Genomic DNA, 24595 nt, shown 5'->3' on the forward strand with positions numbered 1-24595 from the left:
CCTTACACAATTTTCTCTTCACTTATAGTTGTCATTAATAATCCCTTAAATGTTTTTTTCCCTACTTGATCCTTTATTTAATTAAATTTGTATATACCAACAAACACAGCCTCCTATATAACTCAATTCCAAAAATAAATAAAAAAAATTGAACGATAATATTTAATTTCGAAGCACAAAAAAAATTTACAATTCAAAAGTGAACTTATCAGTAAACCATTGCATTTTTCAACCCTATGGCACATTTCATCGCAAAAGAGAGAGTATTAATTAAATAACGTGCGAAAATAAAATTAGAACATTAACACAAAAAAAGTTTAAATTAAAAAGTGAGATTATAAAAAAACTACTCCATCTCAAAAAAACATTATCAATAAACTACTAGTATATATTTTATCAAATAAATGTTTCAACTCAAATAGAGAGTGTTAATATAACAAAGCATGAAAATAAAATTTAAAAGTAACATTTTAATATCTAAGCGCAAAAACATTAAAATTAGAAAGTGAAGTTTTCTATAAACCATTGCCACTTAGGATATATTTCATCTCAAGGAGAGTATTAATTCAACGAAGCATGATAATAAAATTTGAAAATAAAATTTTTAATGTCTAAGCACAAAAAAGTTTGAAATTAAGAGCCCGTTTGGTCATGCAAATTTTTTCACATTTTTTCGAAAATTAGTGTTTAGCCATAAAATTTTCAATTTTCACTTGAAGATGAATTTGTAATTTTTTGAAAACTTGAAAAACTCCAAAAAGTTGTTTTTTTTTTAAATTTTCATCCATAGCACTCACAAAAATTTAAAAACAACCCAAAATTATATTCATATCATGTCCAAATACAACTCTAATTCTAAAATACCATTTTCACTTATTTTTTATTTATTTATTTTACTTTTTTTCGGAATTTTACAATTTGTTTGTCGAAATGCCCACCAAAAAGTGAGCTGTAAAATTAAAAGCTAAGAAGAAAGGAAGAGGTAAAAAAGTAAAAAGAAAAAAAAGAAGTCTATTGTCGGATAAATTAATCAGGAGTGGAATTAGTAAAAGAAGGCCTTTTTCTTCTTTTTTATTTTTTGTCATTTGGCAGATATTTAGAAGTTTAAACTTGGCTCTATCCCGCTCTCACGCTCCAAACCCCACCCCCTACCCCACCACACCACCTACATGTGTACAGTCCTAGTGGTGTTATATATCTAAACATTACTCACTCTACACACTTCCACTCTCCTCCACTGGACCACAGCTGCAAATTTCATTTTAATGGCCGATCGGTGTTGAGAGAAACCCTAGCTCTGTTACCGAGGAACAGCCATTAGAACGCTCTCTCAGAGCTCATAATTTATTTGTTAATGCAAAGTAAGCTCAGCTCCCATGCATACATTATTTGCAATTTAACACATACATACATTACATGTTCCTATGTGCTTGTGCTTATATACGGACATGTATTCTGTTATGTATATAATCAAGCAGACTAGGTGCAACGTACCACTTGCATTGTACTCTTTTTTGTTGAAATTTTGAGCTCCAGGTGCGGATTCCTCGAGAATTGCTTCGATCTGTCTTATTTGCAATTTAATTCAGTTTTTTTTTCTTCATGTTTTTGTTTTTCGGAGTTTCAGTCTTTGGATTCAGCAACTTCAATTTTTTTTGGTTTAGTTTTATTGTTTTTTTTCATTTTCTTGAGGTAGGCAAGTTTTCTCTTGAAAATTTTGTGTTCTCTTTAATCCTGGCCAAAAAAACATAATTTTCCGTTTTAGTTTTGAGATTGTCATTTCTGATGGAGGAGTTATCCGGTTGTGTTCGGAGAGATTTATCCTGCTACTGTCAAAAAATATAGGAAATTTTCCAATTTAAAAATTACTTTTGGTTTATAAGATAATCCACCAAATATTACATTAACTGAAGATTTTTCTAGTATCATTTTAGCTTTGTTCCAAAGGTTAATAAATTGTACCCGGTGACACAGCTTAGAACCTTAGGTGAATAAGATCTCTTGTTTTATTCAGTTATCTGAAAATATATTTGATTTATGGATAACGATTAATGAAATATGTTAAGTATGTATGTCATTTCTCTTTCTGAATTTTTGGTGTTATCAAGTCTTTGTACAAGGCATAGATGGACATTATCATCTTGATTAGTGCAATGCACGAATTGTAAAACTCTTTCAACAGCACAATCTTTGTGCTGTTTTGATTCTAATAAAATTCTTAAATAAAAATAAAAATAATAATAATGGTATCTTACTGTCTGTCTCCATATGTCATATGTGATCCATTCAACTTGATGTGGAAACATGCTAATTTTTGAAATGAACTCTATGACAACTGGTGAAGAAAAAGAAAATCTCTATGCACAACTAAATATGCTACTATAATTATCATTAAATAATTTGCATTGTATATTTGAAACATAGCTCTTTTACTGCTCAAGATCCGAGTTCTATTTTAATTTAATGAAGAGTTTAATGCAGGCTTGATTTTCTCTGGCGAGAAGAACATGATTGCTGCTTATTTATTTATACCTCTAGAACTGCATCGGAATGTAATACAGGTGAGTTCCACTCTTTCAAAAGTGAATACGTATGCTGTGTATGTGCTGTCATTTTTTGTGATATTCGTACTATTTTGATGATCTTGAGCCATAAAGAACTGAAAAAGCAGATATGAAATAGCGTCACCTCACTTGACAGTTTGTTGTATAGTTGGTATTTTTGATGAAAGGATATGTCGGTTGTTGTGTTTGTAACGCTTTCCCTTTATTGCTTCTCTTCAGATAATTCCATTCCGTTTTGAATATGGATATATAATAATATATTTCTTTCCTAGTTGGCTCCTGGTCGATCAAAAGAGAGAAAGAAAGGGTTCTTTTGCCTAATTGGCAGATGCGATTGTGAATTTAGCCCATGGTACTATCTAGAGATATAAATTTTTTTTCCATTTGAGCTCTGTTACAGGCTTGGACCTTTGTATTCTTAATGTCTTCTTAAGTAGATTGCTAGTTGGTCCTTGTTATTGTGTGATTGATCATTATATTGGAAAAATATAATCATTATGAAGAAACAGCATATGACTGCTTGATGACGGTTGGAACAAGTCATTTTATTACAAAAAGAAAAACAAATATTGCATCCTATGTGGTATGATGGCAGAAGTTGAGTAAAGTTCGAGAGCTAATTACCAGTACTGCCTTTTGGTAAGTGGTTCATATTTCATTATGTGCTCTTGAGAATATTAGCATCCAAATCTCGTTCATGATGAACTTCTCTAAGTATTTCACTGGTTCTTCACTTCTTTTCTAGCTCAACTTCAACATTGTCCTTTTATCAGATTATGGATCCTAAATTAGAACTGATTTTGGGGTTTAAAATTTCTAAAAATTGCACTGATCGTGGTTTCTATTTCAGGTTTCTATTTTAGGGTAGACTTGGTGCTTCAATACCAATTGCTCCATTTAGCATAGGCTGCATATAGTTAGCTAACTATGATAGCTCCTATTTGAATCTATCAAAGCAGTCGATTATGTTTCCATTGATTGATCTTCTCAATTACGAGCTCCCAAATTCAGCTTGTGGTTGACAGTGGCCATGGTATATTAAATAGTCGAGCATTTTAAACTGATCATGCATTCCTGGTTCTCTTCTTATATGTCAATGATACTCTTTTAGCTTTACTTTGGTGTATCTGAATTCGCTAGGAGATAATGCTTATCTCTATCATACTTTTATGGTCCTTTATTGGGGCTAATTCCAAAAGGAAATCTTTCTGGTACATGTTTATATTAATCAAGTTTTTCTGGCCATGGTCTTGATGTTTTCGGTCCGTGGTATCTGTATTTGCTTCTAGATGGTCTTCTTTTCTTAAATTCTTTTTCATTGTGCCATATTTATTTCATGTGTATTTTTGGTAACGGGATGTTGATTCTGCAATTGTAGTTTTGATATTAGGTGTGTCATCGAGTTCAACGCACTTTCTGCTCGATGAGGCATGCAAATATAAAACATGGATCTTTTCATCTTGAAGAGCACAATATGCGAATCACACGAGCACGAGCAAGAGTGTCGGGTTCATCAGGACGATTACCACCCCTACACCCATCCACAAAACAGGATAAGAAGCAGGCATTGGGAGCAGAGTCCAAAAGATCGAAAAGATCTGCCTCAGATGAGAACAGACCTGGTACCTCTAGTATTGCTACTGGTGTTCAGCCTAAGAGAAGGGCTGTTCTTAAAGACATGAAGAATGTACTTCATGAGAACTCTCACATGAATTGCATCAACGGAAGCAAAATTCAGGTTTTCATTTTTGTTGACACACAATGTTCCCCATTTGGAAATAAAAATAATTGTGTTATATGAATTGCTTATCTAAGTGGTGTTTTCTGCGTCTTAGACTGGATCTTGTGCTTAATCTTACTCTGTCTCAAAATTACCACCGGCTTGTGGTCAAATATGTTCATATTGGTGATAGGTTAAGAAAGGCTCCGATAAAAGGAACAATAAGGCGAAACCTGCTGTTTCTCTAAAATTGTCACAGCTCCAAGAGAAAGGAAAAGAGGATATAGCTGATAAAGTAAAGAAAGTGAAGGTTGAGGGATCACAAGAAATCAGTTCGGGGGCAAACTGCAAGGAGGATATGTTACCACAGCTAAGTAGATATGTCACTCCAGCACAATGTGGTTTAGTCCATCTAGTGCCTGTGAACAGAAGTTCCTGCAAGGCCTTCCCACTTCAGAATGTAATGAAAAAAGGTTTGATGTTGTCTGTCATCGTGCAAGATATAAAAGCATTGAAAATTTAATACATTGTCTATCCTTTTAGCTTTTTAAATAGATTAATGTGATACAGCCATGGTGGGGCTAAAATGCCAGCTTATTTTTAGTTTAACAAATGCTGGGCTGTCTTCAAATTATTATAGTTGCTCTCTGTTCTGTGACATGGATCAGAAGTTAAGTACTTAATCAGCCAACTTTTGCTGGAAATTGTCTCATTCTGAATAGGGAAATTTACCACTATCTGTCCTGCTGCAACAGGTTTATATGTAATATATTTATGTTTGATCCTTGATGCATTAGAGTCTTTTATTATCGTGAGAAGCCTACTAGCTTGTTAGATCAGGTTCTATTCTCCAAAAGTGAACAAAGCATGCATATCCTGCGAAAACTAGGTTCAGTAACAAAGTAATCCAACGGGTTATGCTTCCTGGTCTCGTTCTGGCATCTCATTATCATATTTGATGGATTCTAATTATAAGCCAAAATTTTGTGTACCAGCTGTAGGAAGCTATTTATATTTCCCCTTGGGCTACTGAGTTTTTTGCAATAGATAGATAGAACTTTCCCTCCAGTTTGCTCCTTTTTAGCCTTTGCATTGAATTGAAGTCTCAATATGTTAATTCGTTGAACTTTCCTGTTCTCATGCCCACTTGTTCTGTAGTGTATGGTAAAATGACACTTGGATGAATAAGAGATTGAATAGCTGGTAAAAAAGGGAAAGAAACTTGTTAGTCTGCCTTATCTTCTGCAATGACCTCCAAAAAACTCTAATCATCTGTTCATCAGGTGAAACTTTACTCTATCATATCCTTTTGTGAAGCTGCTAAGTTTCTTTCTGTTGCATCATGCAGATGAAAGCAAAGTTTGCCAGAAACAAGAAGGCTTTGCTAATCTAGGAATTGCTGATATTGATTCAAGACACAAGGATCCACTGATGTGTAGTCTGTATGCTCCTGATATTTATAACAACTTGCATGCCATTGAGGTACATACGAATGTTTCTTCAATGACTGTTATACTGCTGATATGCAGGGGCGGATTTACCCTGGTTAAAGCGCTTCGTCGAATTTTTTTATTAAATATATATATAGCAGTAATTTGCTAAAGAAAAAACATGTACAAGTAAAATAAAATGACACCACTTACTCAAAGCAAGCTAATTGGTTCACTGGTTAATTACCTGAAATGTGAGGCAGGGGTCGGGAGTACGAAGCCCAGCAGCTTCGTTCCTTTCCTTTTAAATTTTTGAGCAACACGTTTGCTTTAAATTTTTGAGCAACAAGTTTCTCTTTTTCCAGAAGCAGCGTACTTTTTATATTAATTAGAGTTAGATGCATTGTAGGATACAATTACTCAATGAGAGCTTTTTTGGACGTTGCTACTGCTACAGTTGAGAGAGCTTTTTCGACAATGAAGTTGATTAAGACCGATTTGCGGAGTCGAATGGATGATGAGTTTTTGAGTAGTTGTTTGGTGCCTTATATAAAAAAGGATGTATTTAGTCTTATTGCTAATTCGGTTATTATGAATACCTTCCAAAATATGAAAACTCGGCGAGGAGAGTTGTAGTAAGGTAATTATTTTTTAAATATGATGTCGTTACTATATTTGTTTCTTTATCTACTTTAAATGTCAACACCACTTATGAAAAATCCTGCGTACGTCCCTGCTGATATGTGATCATACACAGCATCATGCCACTCTGGTGGTACAAATAAAATCAATGTTCTGTAACCTACAATCAGTTACTATAACTTATCTTGGTTCTAGTGCAATGATATCATGGATAATTAAAGGGATTAAAATGACATACCCTGTACACATCATGGATAAAAAAAACAATAATTTTTCACTTTGAACAATTTTAAAAGATGTAGCTGTCCTTTTCTTTGCCAAACAAAGGAAGAGCTATATCGTTTTACTAGTGAGCCCAAATTCTCTCTTCTCCACTTTAAAGCATTGATGGATTTTTCTTTCCTGCAGTTTGACCGTAGGCCTTCTGTTGATTACCTGGAAAAGCTGCAGCTGGACATTAACAAGGGTATGCGAGGTATTCTGATTGATTGGCTTGTGGAGGTCAGTTAACTTACTTTGGATGTATTACCAATGATTTAAAATTTTCTTCTCACATCTCTTACCAAGCACTATCTTTTTTAATAGTTTACTACTTTTTCTTGGACCTTTTTGTTCTCTAGCCTTAGATTGATCAGTCTTTACTGAACAGGCATTATCAACTGAAATGTTTGCTTCATATCCAAGTTTCATCATCTTTGTTTAATATTTCCTTTTTACTACCCATCTTTTTTTTCCCATTTTGAGATATTTACAGAAGAAGCTTTCCTTGACCAAAATTCTAGTATTTGAGAAACAGCATGCAATTAGACTGCAGTATCATTTGTGCATGTTTTTAGTAGGACTGGCATATGGGATTCATAGTTTGATAGTTTTATCAGTTTCTCCCTCCCTGATTTTCTTTCATATTTGGTCCAACCCAAAAAACTTGATCTCTTTCTTTATTGCAAAGTTTTTCTATCTTCAACAATTCGAACTATTATAACTAGTATTAATTTTATTTTGTCTAAAGACATGATATAACATCTTATCAACTATCTCACTTCTTGAGCACTTTTTTGCCAACTTCAATACAATAAATTCAAATATCTTATTATTAACAACCGGACCCCCCGCGCATAGCGGGAGCTTAGTGCACCGGGCTGCCCTTTGCAAGTCCAAATCAGTTCTACTTTATTTTCACTATCTTACAATATCATTACATGTTGATCATCAATATCATTTGCAGGTTTCAGAAGAATATAGGCTGGTTCCTGACACACTTTACCTAACTGTTAATCTTATTGACCGGTTCCTATCTGAAAATTACATTGAAAAACAAAAGCTGCAACTACTTGGAGTTACCTGCATGCTAATAGCTTCGTAAGTTCTTGTTTCTGACATTATGACAATTTGAACATCTGGCCCCACTTGCTTCTGACATTCATATTTAAGATGACCGGGCATCAAGAGTAGGCCCTTGGAATGGGCTATCTTCTGGTTGCCTGCCTGTGTAAATTCTTGCTGCACTTTTGTGTTATCTAGCTTGTGGAAGATGATTGAAATATTGTCAGATTATAGGGTAGAAAGTATAGGATTTACTTTCAAGAGCTTAGTTGATTTCATAAACATGCCACAAACTTCTGAGCATGGATTGTGGTTAAACTGAGTTCTTTTTCTCATTTTTCTCAAGAAGATAAATAGTGTCCCAACATATAAATGTACCTACCTTCAGCAAAAGAGAAACTAACTGAATCTGCATTTATTCAGTGGCTCTTTTCTGTAGTACTAAGATTTTCTGTGTCATTGCACTTAATGTTGCAGCAAATTTGAAGAGATTTGTGCACCTCGTGTTGAAGAATTTTGCTTCATTACAGATAACACTTACTCGAAGGAAGAGGTATCCATTTTTTATGTTAATATACTTTATCGTCATCATCTCTTTGGTCTGTGATTTGCGCAGGTCATTTATACAACCCAATGATATTGTGTTCCAGAGTTAGTCCTACTGAGTACTGATCAAGTTTCCTAGTAAAAGCTGATCCTTATGCAACATTGTAACCATTTGTCAGTATGTTTGTTGTTACTTGCAAAGTCAACCTAACATTCTTTTCTATTAAACTTGTCTGTATTGCTTAATTTTTCCATATTAAGCTGATCTTCCACAAGGCAAAATTATCTAGTTGCCTTCTTGATTTTTCCCACTTGGATATACTTCTTCCTAAGGACTTAAACTTCCTAGGTTTCAGCTTATTTGCGCTGTCCATCTTCAGTCGACTGACATAAACTTTGTCATGTGGATGTGTAAAGGCCATAATTACATCGTATTGCAGGTAATAAAAATGGAAAGCAGAGTCTTGAACCTTTTGAGCTTTCAACTTGCTTCTCCAACCACTAAGAAATTCCTGAGGTAATACAATTTGTATCATCTGCTAGTAATTTTTACTTTAGTATGGTACATTGAAAGTAAGCTTTTCATTCTGGCATTGTTCATCCTCGCTTTTAGGAGATTCATTCAAGCAGCTCAAGCTTCTTACAAGGTATGAGATAGCACTATTTTGCCCGACATCATGATAAGGATGCTTATATGTAAATAATTGCTCCAACCGGCAGGTTCCCTCTGTCGAACTGGAATTCATGGCAAATTATTTAGCAGAGTTAACACTTGTTGACTATGGGTTTCTTAAGTTTCTTCCATCTCTTACTGCTGCATCAGCTGTATTTCTAGCTAGATGGACGCTTGATCAATCTAACCACCCATGGGTATGCATCTTTTAATCTCCTTGATACTATTCGTCTTCCGTTCTGCATTTGAATGCAACCATGAAATGACTCTGGTGATGTATCACAGAATCCAACTTTGGAACACTATACCAGATACAAGGTATCAGAGCTTAGAACTACAGTTTTTGCACTGCAAGAGTTACAGATGAACACCAGTGGCTGCACCCTCAATGCCATACGTGAAAAATATAGACAACCAAAGGTAAACAACTACTAAGTCACATTTTGCTAATCACCAGCTTATGCTAAGAAATTCAAACTGCCTAACGGACAAGATATCTGTAGTGGAATGTCTGCACCAATTCAGAAACAAACCTCATGATAGTTATGAGGATACATTTCAAACACAACCTTTCGGATTATACCTCAAATATCAGCTGTTCAATGTTTTATGCATATAACTAAACTTCTTGTCATGTTGACAGTTCAAGTCCGTGGCTACTTTAGCAGCTTCAAAACCAGTCCAATCACTGTTCTAAGAAGAGCTCGTATTCCATCTGCTTGGCCAGTTCAAATGTTGTGAATCCATCCTAAATCTCTCATATTAAGTCAGACTTGCATGGAAGTATCCCATAATCTGTCAATCGCCAAAAGAGCCCTCATTTTGTTTATTCCTCTTCCAAGGTTTAACTGCTGTATCATTCTAGATTCTAATGAGTTCAAGGTACTAATAGATTATTAGGTGGAAATGTGAAGGCTTAGTTGAAGTAAAGCTGTTAATTTAACAGAACATTAGTAGAAAAGAAGTTAACAGTAACCGATAGCTACTTGCTATCTTGTAGTATGACTTTCGAGCTTACTGAAAGCTCCAGTTGTAAAATCGTTCTGAAACAGACATTTCTATTCTTTTAGTCAATAAATTTGTTCATGTTAAATACTTGACTAGTGTTGGTCTGTTGGATCTACTTTTAAATATAAGAAATTGGGTTGAAATGTGGTACTCCATTTTTAGCTTCCTGACCCTAAACGTTTGTTGATTTTTTTTTGGGGTTTTGACAAAGTTACCCACAAAAACAAAACTATTTACTCTTGTCTACTCATTTGTTTTCCTACCCATAAACTAATTACATTTCCTGCCCATAGTAGGTTCTTGTAGGGAATTTTTTTCTTTATTCTCCAATTCTTTTTTATTTCTATGCTTCTTTTCTTTTCTTTTTTATTTTTTTTCTTTTCTCCTTTTCTTTTTTCTCATTTTCTTCTTATTTTTTTCTTTTTTCATTTTCTAATTTCATTTAACTTCTTTTTTTATATTCTTTTTCTCTTCATAATCTAGTTTCATTTACTGTTTTCATAATTTTTTGTTATTCTTTTTTTTTATATATTATTACTAAATAAAAATCAAATTGTGTACCAATTAAATGTAGCTAATACAATCAAATAAATATTAACTAACATATGATACAAGTATAGTATATAACTATACCAATAGGGTATACAATTGTACGCTAAGAGTTAAAAAAAATTCAATTCAATTATTAAACTAAAATAATTTCAGTTGTCAATAAAAAATTCAAAAAATTCTAAAAGGATCTAATTGTAAGAGTATATTGTTATGTTATATAGCATACTATAATTTTTTTTTTTTTTTTGCATTTTCAAATTGCTCTCACGCTGGGTCAAAGCTTAAAATAAATTAAAAGGGAAAAGGCAAGTGAATTTACGAGTAATAAGTATACTATTATAGTATATTGTATACTATTACAGCATATTGTTACAGTATCTTGTATATTATTACAGTATACCATAATAATATATTGTATACTATAATGGTATATTGTTGCAGTATAACTATATACTCCTATAGTATATTAATATACTGTAGCGGTATACTGTTTTGTAAACTATAATAGTATAGTGTTGTAGTATAGCTATATACTCCTACAGCATATTGTATACCGTAGCGGTATACTGTAGCTGTGTTCTTCTTCGATTTTCAACTGAAAATTTCGATCTCAATCACCTCAAATCAGCTCCAAATGCTATCAAATTTCAGTATGAACTTCTAGAAGGTACTATAAGCAATATTTAACATCACCCACTTTGAATCAAACAAGAAATCTTCAAAAATAAAATTGAGCTTCAAGCCCAACAATGGTGGATAATGGAAAGATTCTCAAAGGATGATATTAGCATGGGACCAGAGACGTAAATTGCCGAGACTTCTGTAAATGCCATACCCACAAATATTATTACTGCCACACAAAACTAAGGATATTCTTTTGGAGTTTGAATCTCTATTTCACCACTTGAGGTTCTCTTTCAAGATTCCTTATTTGCGGGAACTATTTTATTAAAGTTCGTACTCAACAACTAAAGCCCTTAATATTTAATTGCATGCCATAAAAAAAAATTATGAGGTTGTTGGACAAGATAATAGAGAAAAGAAGAAAATCCAAAGAAAAGTTTGATGATTTTCTAGCTCAGCTTTTGTTTGCGTTGATCCGATCTTACAGTAAAATAGCACGGGCTAGGCAATTTTCGAACTGATCATTTAAAAATAGCCAGCGTTTGCAAAGTCATTGAAAAATAACCACTATTTTGCTGCAACACGGAAAGTTCCAGCATAATATACTGGGGATCGATGCACCTGTTTATGAACTTCCAACATATTATGCTGGAACTCCAACACGCGGAAAGTACCAGCATAATATACTGGAGATTGGAGCACCTGTGTGTGAACTTCCAGCATATTATGCTGGACCAGTATATTATACTGGAATTCCAGTATATTATGCTAGAGTTTCCGGATTTTGAACAGTGTTTTCATTCAGATTTATCTTGATATGAAAAATTGCTAAATTTCGATTACTTTTGAAACTGTAGCTATTTTTGAATGACCACTTGTAAATCTGGTTATTTTTGAAATCCTCACCTACTCCCTCCGGTCCAAAATAAGTGATTTTTTTGGTTGTTTTCACACATTGTAAGAAATTCACCTTTTAACATTAATTAGCAATGAAACTGACCCTATTAACCTTTACTATCTCTTTACATAAACACTCCTAGCACATACTCCAACATTATTTACTCCAAGGGCAACGTGAGAAAAAAATAATTAATTCATTCTTGAAATCTGGAAAAATCACTTATTTTGGACCACAAGAAAAAAACCAAAAAATCACTTATTTAGGACCGGAGGGAGTAACATCTACAATGTAAACATCCACAAAATGTGACCATTTTTTGCTTACAATTGACTATATTAATGCATTCGTTCTTGAAGCTGTGAAAGACTCTTACAGACCGCACCAGCTAAGTGATAATGTAGGCTCCATCATGAATCAGCCACTTCAGCATTAGTTCTATTTGACTTATGATATCATTATCCGACTTATAATGACACGGAACACTTGATGATCACCATGAAAACGTTAATAAAACTCTTTAACTTCCTTCAGCCAACTACTTCTATATCACAAATTTCACTAGTATAACTTTCCTTCCCTAAACATGAGAGTGGTCACTGACTTAGCTAAATTGTATTCCAATTGCACACTCGAGAGCAGAACTACAAGAATTGGAGGAAGATATTAGAGTGTTTAAATAGTTATCCTAGCTAATAATATCATGTATATAAGCTCTCACAGTTAGAGATGCTTCTTAGATAGGTAGGAACAGAGGTGGCTAGTTTTAGAGTCCAAACACAACTAGCGGATGTACATATATACAATTGGTTAAATAAAATTCTTTTTATTTTGACCACAAAAAAAAGTCGGCGATCAATCCCATAATACAATAGTAAAATCGGATACACATCAAACAAAGACAAGAACACACCTTCAAACTAATATACGATAATTAGAGGTGGCTCAAGGGGAGGCTACTAAAGCAAATCCCCTAAATTTTGGGGCCTCAAAAATATTTTTAGTTACGGATTTACTATCTTATTTTCGCTTAGACAATATTGAAGTTTATAGAAAAAGAAAAGGAAAAGTACAAAATTCTTATAAAAATGAAAAGAAAGACTATATATTTTTTAATAATAGAAATATTTTAGAACTTTGAATTAAGATACTCACACCTTCATATTGATAAATAACGTTTTTATGATAAGATCCAAAGTAACGAATTGTAAATACTTGGCTATCCTATAACTAACTTGAATTTTCTTACCAATGTGAATTTTAATATTATATTTTGTAAGATAAAGAAAGAAAAAAGAAACCAATGTAATATTAATATTATATTTTGCAAGATAATTATACCATAAACAAAAAAATAAATAAATTAAGGTCTCTTATTAAAATTTGGCTTTAGGCCACGAGTATTATTGAGACGTCTTTGATGATAATTCAATACTAAGAATTCATCAAACTAGAGTGCGATAATTGAATACTAAGAATTTAAGGAATGCATAATGTCATGACGAGAAGCTGCAAGAAATCAATAAACACTTTAGTGATTTGATCCAAAAAATACTGGATCGACCAACGAGTCGCTTGGCCATAATCTTCGGCGAAGTACTACACTTGACAGTAGCCAAATGTTTCTTCGACTTGGCTTTTTCGATTTGTTTTTTCTTGTTGATTTGTTGCTCACAAAATTTTCACCCATCATCAATGAAAGTTCTCTCTCTATTTTCAGATCCATCTTGTTTATGTTTTCTCTTTGGCCCTGTAACTTCAACTTGACTTTTTTTTTATCTCTTCACACAATTCCTTTTCCCATGTCTGTTTTTCTTGTTCATCAAATTCTTTACTCATCAACACTGAAATCTCTCTTTCTGTTTCTATATCCAAAGTCATTTTTATCCTGTAACTTCAACTTGGCTTGTTTTATCTCTTCACACAATTCCTCTTTCCGCATCTCCTTCTTCTTGAATGATGTATAAATTGATAAGTTTTTGCTAGGATAGTATAGGAAGAGCAATTTAATACCGAGGAGCAACTTTTGTGTCGAGCTAATTAGGTGAATAGAAAAATATATATAGGCAACGATTAAGTGGTTGACACGCTTTTCGATCTTCCATAGGAATGCAGTTGTGTGTGTTGGAGAAAATATGATTCAATTTTACGACCATTGTTTTGGAAATTTGAAGACCTTCTCTTTTAGATTAAATAGGAAATGTTTGGCATGTTTTCCTATCTCCTATAGTAAAGTAATTGCGTGTTTAGAGAAAATTTGATTCAATTTTATGATCATAGTTTCGGAAACTTTAAGACCCTTTTCTTTTATGATTAAAGGGAAAGGAAAAATCCTACTTTAAGAATTAATTCTTCTAATAAAAACAATCATAGTAGATTGAGTTAGCTGAGCAATTCAATCCGAATCTAGTTTGTTCTTGAAAGCTCTTATAGATCATATCATTTTTACTTTATAAGCATATTACGTATAATACTATACACAATATTTTAGTACCAACTTATCTAGTTTGTTATTGAAACTCTTGGTAAAAGTTATGAACTCTTAAGTTCTTCAAATTGCCAACTTTCAATAAATAGTGTCGAATTCTTCTAGGAACCTCCAAAACGAAATTCAAATATACGTACAAGTCCAAAATCATCATATGACCTATTGGAACTACAAAATAGATTCCGAGTCCGTATACCCAAAAGTCTAACATTGGTCAACTCTTCCAAATTAAAGCTTCCATAATAAGAATTATTCTTTTAAATCACTCCTGAAACTCTCGAAAATCAACCAATCATACTCGAAAGTCATTAAATATCATATGAAGCTACCCAGTATCTCAAATCACATAACAAAGTGCCAGAACTCAAAACAATCAGTCGGTCATTACAACTGGTTGGGAGAAATAAGAAAAAAGGCGTGTGAAGGTGCTCTCGACGAGAGCATCTAATTTTATTTTTAAGTCTTTGAGCATAATCATCGCTCTTAGTGTTTGTCATGCCATTCCTAAAATCCACATGGACTAACCTAGAAAAAATCAAAATATTCAATAGAAAATAATTAGGCATTATCGACTAAGCTCACTAATAATCAAATATTACTTCAAAAAATCCCAGCAAATTGGTACCTAAACCCAACAAAAGAAAATGTTATTATTTAATCCACCAAAAACAAAAATGAACACAGCTTACTTTTGGTTTTGGACATTTCTAGAACCTCCTCCCAGCATTGGCATTATTTCATGCAGTCAAATGTAAAGCAATTAGTCGACAAGCGCATCTTCTCACATCTCGACTTTTATACGAATTCACAAATCCTTCAGACATACTCACAAAAAATGGTGGGAGAGGCCTTTTATTTATTTATTTATATGTATGAAATGGGTTTTGAAATTAGGAATTGAGGATTTCTATAAAGTTAGAAGACCATAAATTAAGCGATGTCTTTTTCTTTTTCCAAATATCAGAAAACTACGTCATTAATTATATTATCTATATCTATATCTATATCATATTAAAAACGAAGCCTCTTAGCGAAATATCGTTCGTCTTTTTTACCCTTTAAAAGTAAATTTCACATCGAATAAAATTATAATTTGATTTAATTTTCTAATATTATGACTTTAAAATCAACTAAAATTTTAGTTATTAAATATTTTCTTATTGATTTAGGTAGGAAGTTCTAGAATCTAAAACTTTAAAATTAGTTAAGATTTTACTTTATATAACTCATTTACTTATATGTGCTATATAACATAAATATAATAATTTGTACATTAATTTTCATAATACTTATGCGTTTGTATTTACTTAATAATATATCGCGACCCCAATTTTACTCCGTAGGATGTCGTAACGGAATTTAGTCTCTAAGACTAGGTAAGCCTAACAATATGCGAAGTATAAAGGAAATAAGGACTAAAATCTCAACATCAACAGAAATATATATAACTGAAAACTGTCGCTCGGCATGTACAAGTAAATCTGCAACTCAGAGTAAGAACAACTCCCAAAACCCGGTAGTTACAAGCCACAAGCTTTAAAGAAATACCAAATATCTCTATACATCAGAGTCTAAGAGAATAAAGAAAAGACAACATAATATGGATAGAGGGGGACTCCGAGGTCTACGGATACATGCATATATACCTTGAAGTCTCCAAGCAGCAGCCCAATGCTCTTCTATCGAGCTGATAGGATGTACCTGGGTCTGCACAAAAATATGTGCAGAAGTGTAGTATGAGTACACCACAACATTACCTAATAAGTGCCAAGCCTAACCTCGGTAGAGTAGTGACGAGGTCAGGTCAGGGCCCTACTGGAATATAAGAATTAAGGCAGAAGGAAAATGATAAAAATAAATGGCAGGTTCATGAAACAATAAGAATGTACGGAAAAGCAACAACATGAGAAAACAAGAAGACAATTACAACATGTAAAGGAACAAACATCTTACAAGATAAGGAACAACAACAACAAACAATACATCAAATAGAGGAAAACAATAACCGCATGACAGAAACCTCGTGCCACAACAACAATCCGCACGGCAGAAACCTCGTACCACAATAACAACCCGTATGAAAGAAACCTTGTGCCAAATACACTATGCACGGAAGAAACCTCGTGCCAAATATACTCCGCACGGAAGAACCCGCGTGCCAATAATACTCCGCAAGGAAGAAATCTCGTTCCAATAACACTCTGCACCGAAGAAACCTCATGCCAATAACACTCCGCACGGAAGAAACCTCGTGCCGCAACCAAACAGTCATCTCAACAGGATTCACGAAAGTCAACATGTAATAAATGAAATAATGATATTACAAGCAAGGAATCCTATAGTTAAAGAACGAATACGAAAATCAAGGAAGCAGGTAATTCAACTAATCCCGTTGTACAAATTTGCAATTAAGAGATGTAACACATAGACATGTGAAATTAGGCTAAACATAATGACTACACGTGCTAGAATAACTCAATTAAGACATAACAGGAAACTACTTAGAAAAGACCGGAATTTTAATATTTAGCCCGTGTACGCACTCGTCACCTCGCGTATACGACCTCATATATCTCAAATTGTTACAAAAATACCAAATCCTAAGGGGATTTTTTCACGACCCAATTTCTCCTATAGAAGATGGCGCCCAACGCTCTGCTAGGTAAACCAATAGTGAACTAACTCTGTGATCTTTTCTTTTAGAAATTTGAAATAGTTGATTTTTAATTATTCCGAATTCAAGAAGTGAAAAAGTTAGTAAAGAGAAAGTAAACAATTTTAAAAGCAATGGGATGAAGTAATTACTCAAAAACCAAAAAATGTCTACTAGCATAAATCTTCAGGACCTGGTGTCACAAGTGTATGAGCCACTAGTAGAATATACAAAAGAATACTACACTACTGTCTGAAATGAAATAGACAGAAAATAAAGCAAAAGGAAGACTTCGGCTGCTGCAGAACGAGCTCGGAAGGCAGCTCACCGCTAAGTCTCGTAGTAATCAAGGATGGGCGCCAGATTGATAGCCAGATGCACCTGCCTCAGATCCTGCATGATTAGTGCAGAAGTATAGTGTGAGTACATAAACAACATGTACCCAATAAGTATCCAGTCTAACCTCGAAGAAGTAGTGACGAGAGGTCGACTCCGACACTTACTATGTGCTAACAATAAAATAATGGAATTATAACTAAGCATGGACTATATAAATACAACTAAAAATGCAATAACAAGAATAAATGAAAAATTCTTTCACTAATAGTAAGTCCCAATTAATTTCCATCATTTAACAAATTAATCTCTCAAGCCAATGAAACAATATCAATTATAGTTAGGCTTCAAGAATTATTATGCACGAATTATGCCGAGGTCGGACGGCCCGATTCAACATACAAATATATAAATTGTGCAATGCCGAGGGTCGAACGGCGCGAACCATAGATGCATCTATTCTATTACCGAGGCGTTCGGCCCGCTCCATAAGAAGAGAAAATACTTTATAAGTAACTGATTCAAAGATTATTAAGAGGCTAATTGTAACGACCCGATCAGTCGTTTTGAGCATTTGCACTTCGCTCGCCAGTTCTCGGTCATGACTAGCCCCGTATGATGTGTCACACCTCCTTTTTACATACCCGCGAGGGTATAAGGAGTTTTTTCCAATTAAAGGACAATCGAAACGGGATTTATTTGTTTATTTCAGAGTCGCCACTTGGGAGATTTAGGGTGTCCCAAGTCACCAATTTTAATCCCGAATCGAGGAAAAGAGTGACTCCATATTACAGTCTGCATACAAGAAATCCGGATAAGGAATTCTGTTAACCCGGGAGAAGGTGTTAGGCATTCCCACATTCCGTGGTTCTAGCACGGTCACTCAACTGTTATATTCGGCTTGATTATCTGATTTTATACAAATATGAATTTATGTGCAAATTTTAACTCTTTACCGCTTTTATTATATTTTTTAAAGGAATGAGAACATAGTTTTAAAACATGCTTTCGGCTTGCGTCGCATGAAATGCACCCGCGATCCGGAACATATTTTTATTCAATATTTTAGGATTTGGATTTGGGTCGCATGAAATGCACACCCAAGTTTAAGAGAGTAAATTATTAAGCACGCGCCTAAAGCGACTATCGTGTTATTATTCTGGGAAGGCCGCGAAATTTGCTAAACGGCCCGTCCTGGAAACTAAGTACTTTAATATATACATTTAACGAGGGCCTCGCATCTTGTGCATTTTTGTTTGTCGAGGCTCGTCTCATCTTTATTTTAAAAGGGATTTGCAACGTCATGGAAATGCATCTCAAACCACGTCACAATCAATGCACCCGTGATTAGAGACACATTTCGATTCCGTTGAGATTTGGATTTGGGTCACATAAATGTGCACCCGAGTCTAAGGAGATAACATTATTAAATATGCGCCTAAAGCGACTAGCGTATCATTATTTTGGGTAGGGCCGTGAAATTTGCTAAACGGCCCGTCCCGGAATCTAAGTATTTAATGCATATATTTTGTGAGGGCTCCGCAACCTGTACATTTTTATTTGGCGAGGCTCGTCTCATTTTATTATTTAAGGGCAAACTTAAGACAACTACGATTTTCTACCAATGAAGTCATCTGAGGTTAAACAAAAGAAACAATTCTAATAGGTAATAATATCCATGGTAAAATGAGAAAGCAATTCAACAAAGACGACACACAAACAGTTCATAGGAAATCCATTTCATTTTTCCATTCCATTTAAACAAAATATCACAAGTTTGGAAATGTGTATGCACCTGTTTGAAGCAAGAACAACGACCAAACTGGACCGACGACTATCGGAAACCTCTCCAACAACGGAACCTCGATGTCAAGCTCAACGATATCAGACCGAAAGCCACGAGCACAACCCAACGACGACCTCAGACGGACTGCGCGACGATAGTGAAGAAACAGCGGTAACTGGGCATGCTAATGGCGACTGGATAACTGCCTGGTATGGCGCACTGGTTCGTTGCTGGGGGAGGAGGCGAGCTGGGGTTGGTTCTACAACTAGCTGCGATGAAGATTGGGGGAGAAGGGGTGGTTGTTTGGGCAGCGAGGGACTGTTGCGAATGGAGAAGGCGAAACAATAGTAGTCGTCGGGGCTAGACGCGATGGAAGGAGCTGGGTTGTTTGGTTGTCGACTGGAAAATGACGACGAGCAGGAGCTCGCTGGCTGGGGGGATAGGGTGGTGCGACTGGTTTTTGGTTACGACGGGAAGGTGACGCAGAAGCAACTGCGACGAGCAGCTGGGGACGAGGGTGATGGGGCTGACTATGGTGGTTTCACGGAGGTGTTCGCTGGTGGTTCAGGCGTTGGGGGGGTTGGAAGCTGGTGGTTTTGGGTAGGTTTTTCTGGTTTTGTTTGGACGGGAGGGCGTGGGCTACTGGGGTTCTGACGAGGGTTTTTGACAGTAGGGTTTCTCTTTGTTCTTCCTTTTGAACAAGATGATGAATAGTGCCCCGTTTTTTTTAAAGTCCCTCCTCAAAAATCTGTTTGTCTGTGTATTTTGTACCCCTTTTGCCAAGAAAAATGGACCCCACGCGTGTAGGGGTCTAAGACATGTGTTCCCCATGCATGGTGGGGTTCCCCGTGTGTCGTGTTCCGTCCGTATTCCCCACGCGTGTCCCCCATGTGTGGTGGACCAGGTCCAAAAATTAGGCCTAAAAACGGGTAGTTTGAACCCGAATATTATTCTTTTGCCCGGACCCGAGATTAAGAACACGACGTTGCTCAACTACTCCTATGTAAGCAAAATAGCTACCAAAATAAGACTAATATTTAAAACAAAACTATATTTTTTATTTTTATTTTTTTAATATTTTTTCAAGATTAAAATAGCTACAAAACATTAATAAAACTATTTTTGTAATTTTCGTTTTTTTTATATAAAGATAAAATATAAAGTAATATTTTCAAAATTAAAATGACTACAAAACATTAATAGAACTATATTTTTTGGTAATTTTCGAAATTATATACAGTACAAAAATAAAGTACAATTTTTGTATTTTTTCAAGTTTATGAGAAATATATAAACTAAAATTTATATATATATTTTTGTAATTTTTTTCTTTTGCGACGAAATAAAGTAAAAATAGTCAAAATAGCTATATTAGACCTAAATTAAATATTTACGCTAAAAATGTGGAAATTCCCGGGGAGGGTCAAAAATCACGCGTCTACAGCTGCCCCTCTTTGACTGGAAACACGAAGAGTTTTCCGACAAAGAACGACTAGACATGTTTTTGACCCGACCATTATTTGGAGGGACTACACTAAGGAAAGGAAGGAAATGTGACCGAACCTTGGTATCTGAGCTGCCTACATATCCTTGGTTATAAAGGAATCAAGCCACGTGTAGTTCGGAAATGAGAGAGATGGTAGAGTGTACCGAGGTGAAGAGCCGATCGAGGTGCCGTTCCGTTGAGGTTCCGATCCGCGGTCCTGTCATTACATCAAAAAAAATGAAAACTGAAAAAGACTAACTAAGCCTATCAGCTACTAGTTACAAGGATTCCTATCTTTAAGTCTTCTGAAACTTGGTCTTGAGTCTTGAATGGTGCTTCATACAGACTTTGGATTTGAACCTTGATACTTGCTAGTTGTAGGTGCTAGTTCTTGAGCAGACCACATCTGTTCTCCACTTCCGTACTTTGGGTTCTTTTTTTTTCTATGCTTGCTTTTTTTTCTCTTCTTGTTTTTGTTTTTGTGACCAGCTTCTGTTGATCATCCTAGACTGTTGACTCGCATTCTTGAGGCGAGCTTCTACTATTTCTAACTTGGATTGAATGCTGGGGATTTCTGTTGTAACCTTCTGCTTTCTAGTGGGTCACTGCTTAATCTTGAAAAATGTTCCTCTGTTCTACAGGCGGACTCCTGACAACCAAAACAAACAAAACAAATGAAATTTCCTAACCCAGTTTGCACTGGGAAAATTTGTGAGTCGTTAGCAAAATTGTAACCCACTGATACTACTGATGCAATGATGAGAGTAAACTAAAGACTAAACTAGGAAGTGTGTCTCCTAGGGGGAAAACTTCGGTGGTTAAAACTAAGAAGCGCGTCTCCTATGAATAAAATCTCAATTTGAGAAGTGTGTCTCCTAAAAAACTTGAAAGATCTTGATTAGGAAGTGTGTCTCCTATAGGTAAAACTTCAATAAACTAGACTAGGAAGTGCGTCTCCTATGGTCGAACTTAAAATGAATCAAACTAGGAGGTGCATCTCCTAAGGGTGAAATCTCAATCCCGGAAGTGCGTCTCCTGAAATAAAATATAACCCGAAAAAGCCAAACTAGGAAGTGCGTCTCCTATAAATGAACTATCAATTTCAGGAAGTGTGCCTCCTATAGGTAAAATCTCAATGACTCAAACTAGGAAATGCGTCTCCTACGAATGAACCAGACTAGGAAGTGCGTCTCCTATGGGTGGAATTTTAATGATTTTGAACTAGGAAGTGCGTCTCCTAATAATGAAAACTTAATTCATGAAGTGCATTTCCTATGCATGAAATTAAACTTAGGAAGTGCGTCTCCTAAGGATAAAATAAACTTAGGAAGTGCGTCTCCTATTGGTAAAACTAAACTTAGGAAGTGCGTCTCCTATTGGGTAAAATGAACTTAGGAGGAAATGCCTCTCCTATGGTTAAAAACTAAACTCAGGAAGTGCGTCTCCTGTTGTAACCTTCTGCCTTCTGATGGGGTTACTGATTTCAAAATAAGACTCAAAAGTATTCCTCTCGTTATACAGGTGGGCGCCTGAATGCAAAAATATGATATGTATACCCGCATTATACTGGTGGGCGACCTAGAACAAAATGAAAGGACAGAAAGTATTCCCGCATTATACTGGTGGGCGACCTAGAACAGAATGTATTCCCGCATTATACTGGTGGGCGACCTACAACATGAATGTATTCCCGCATTATACTGGTGGACGACGTAGAACAGAATGTATTCCCGCATTATACTGGTGGGCGACCTAGAACAAAATGAAAGGACAGAAAGTATTCCCGCATTATACTGGTGGGCGACCTAGAACAGAATGTATTCCCGCATTATACTGGTGAGCGACCTAGAACATGAATTTATTCCCGTGTTATACTGGTGGGCGACCTAGAACATGAATGTATTCCCGCATTATACTGGTGGGCGACCTAGAACAAAAATGTATGCCCGCATTATACTGGTGGGCGACCTAGAACAGAAATGTATTCCCGCATTATACTGGTGGGCGACCTAGAACAAAAATGTATTCCCGCATTATACAGGTGGGCGACCTAGAACAGAAATGTATTCCCGCATTATACTGGTGGGCGACCTAGAACAAAAATGTATTCCCGCATTATACTGGTGGGCGACCTAGAACATGAAATGTATTCCCGCATTATACTGGTGGGCGACCTAGAACATGAAATGTATTCCCGCATTATACTGGTGGGCGACCTAGAACAGAAATGTATTCCTGCATTATACTGGTGGGCGACCTAGAACATGAAATGTATTCCCGCATTATACTGGTGGGCGACCTAGAACATGAAATGTATTCCCGCATTATACTGGTGGGCGACCTAGAACATGAAATGTATTCCCGCATTATACTGGTGGGCGACCTAGAACAGAAATGTATTCTCGCATTATACTGGTGGGCGACCTAGAACATGAAATGTATTCCCGCATTATACTGGTGGGCAACCTAGAACAAAAATGTATTCCCGCATTATACTGGTGGGCGACCTAAAACAGAAATGTATTCCCGCATTATACTGGTGGGCGACCTAGAACAAAAATGTATTCCCGCATTATACTGGTGGGCGACCTAGAACAGAAATGTATTCCCGCATTATACTGGTGGGCGACCTAGAACAAAAATGTATTCCCGCATTATACTGGTGGGCGACCTAGAACAAAATGTATTCCCGCATTATACTGGTGGGCGACCTAGAACAAAAATGTATTCCCGCATTATACTGGTGGGCGACCTAGAACAAAAATGTATTCCCGCATTATACTGGTGGGCGACCTAGAACAGAAATGAAAAGACAGAAATGTGTTCCTCTTGTTATACAGGTGGGTGCCTGTTTTCAACAACAACTTTGAAAAATAAAATCCTATTTGAGGGCGGATGAACCCAACGTATCCTATTTGAGGGCGGATGAACCCGACATATCCTATTCGAGGGCGTATGAACCCGACATATCCTATTTGAGGGCGGATGAATCCAACATATCCTGTTTGAGGGCGGACGAACCCAACATATCCTATTTGCGGGCGGACGAACCAAACATATCCTGTTTGAGGGCGGATGAACCCAACATATCCTATTTGCGGGCGGACGAACCCAACATATCCTGTTTGAGGGCGGATGAACCCGACATATCCTGTTTGAGGGCGGATGAACCCGAACTATCCTATTTGAGGGCGGATGAACCCAACATATCCTATTTGCGGGCGGACGAACCCAACATATCCTGTTTGAGGGCCGATGAACCCGACATATCCTGTTTGAGGGCGGATGAACCCAACATATCCTATTTGAGGGCGGATGAACCCGAAATATCCTATTCGAGGGCGGATGAACCCAAAATATCCTATTCGAGGGCGGATGAACCCAAAATATCCTATTCGAGGGCGGATGAACCCAAAATATCCTATTTGAGGGCGGATGAACCCAGACATATCCTATTCGAGGGCGGATGGACCCGACATATCCTATTCGAGGGCGGATGAACCCGATATATCCTGTTTGAGGGTGGATGAACCCGAACTATCCTATTTGAGAGCGGATGAACCCGACATATCCTATTTGAGGGCGGATGAACCCAGACATATCCTATTCGAGGGCGGATGAACCCGACATATCCTATTTGAGGGTGGATGAACCCGACATATCCTATTTGAGGGCGGATGAACCCAGACATATCCTATTCGAGGGAGGATGAACCCGACATATCCTATTTGAGGGCGGATGAACCCGAAATATCCTATTCGAGGGCGGATGAACCCCACATATCCTATTCGAGGGCGGATGAACCCGAACTATCCTATTTGAGGGCGGATGAACCCAACATATCCTGTTCGGGGGCGGATGAACCC

At 36.0% G+C, this 24595-nt stretch overlaps 1 protein-coding gene across 1 annotated transcript; it reads left to right on the forward strand.

Moving 5' to 3' along the window:
- Positions 1-1270: 1270 nt before the first annotated feature.
- Positions 1271-9973, forward strand: LOC107810034 (cyclin-A2-2-like; the record flags this gene model as incomplete). The annotated part of the gene is given in 13 exon segments (NM_001325849.1): positions 1271-1361; positions 2482-2561; positions 3943-4302; positions 4478-4757; positions 5633-5766; positions 6765-6857; positions 7582-7715; positions 8157-8232; positions 8666-8742; positions 8839-8872; positions 8946-9095; positions 9184-9318; positions 9542-9973. Coding segments are annotated over 11 exon segments (1482 nt in total). The 3' UTR covers positions 9596-9973.
- Between the last annotated feature and the right edge of the window lie 14622 nt (positions 9974-24595).

This window comes from Nicotiana tabacum, chromosome 1, assembly GCF_000715075.1.
Source record: "Nicotiana tabacum cultivar K326 chromosome 1, ASM71507v2, whole genome shotgun sequence".
NCBI lineage: Eukaryota > Viridiplantae > Streptophyta > Magnoliopsida > Solanales > Solanaceae > Nicotiana > Nicotiana tabacum.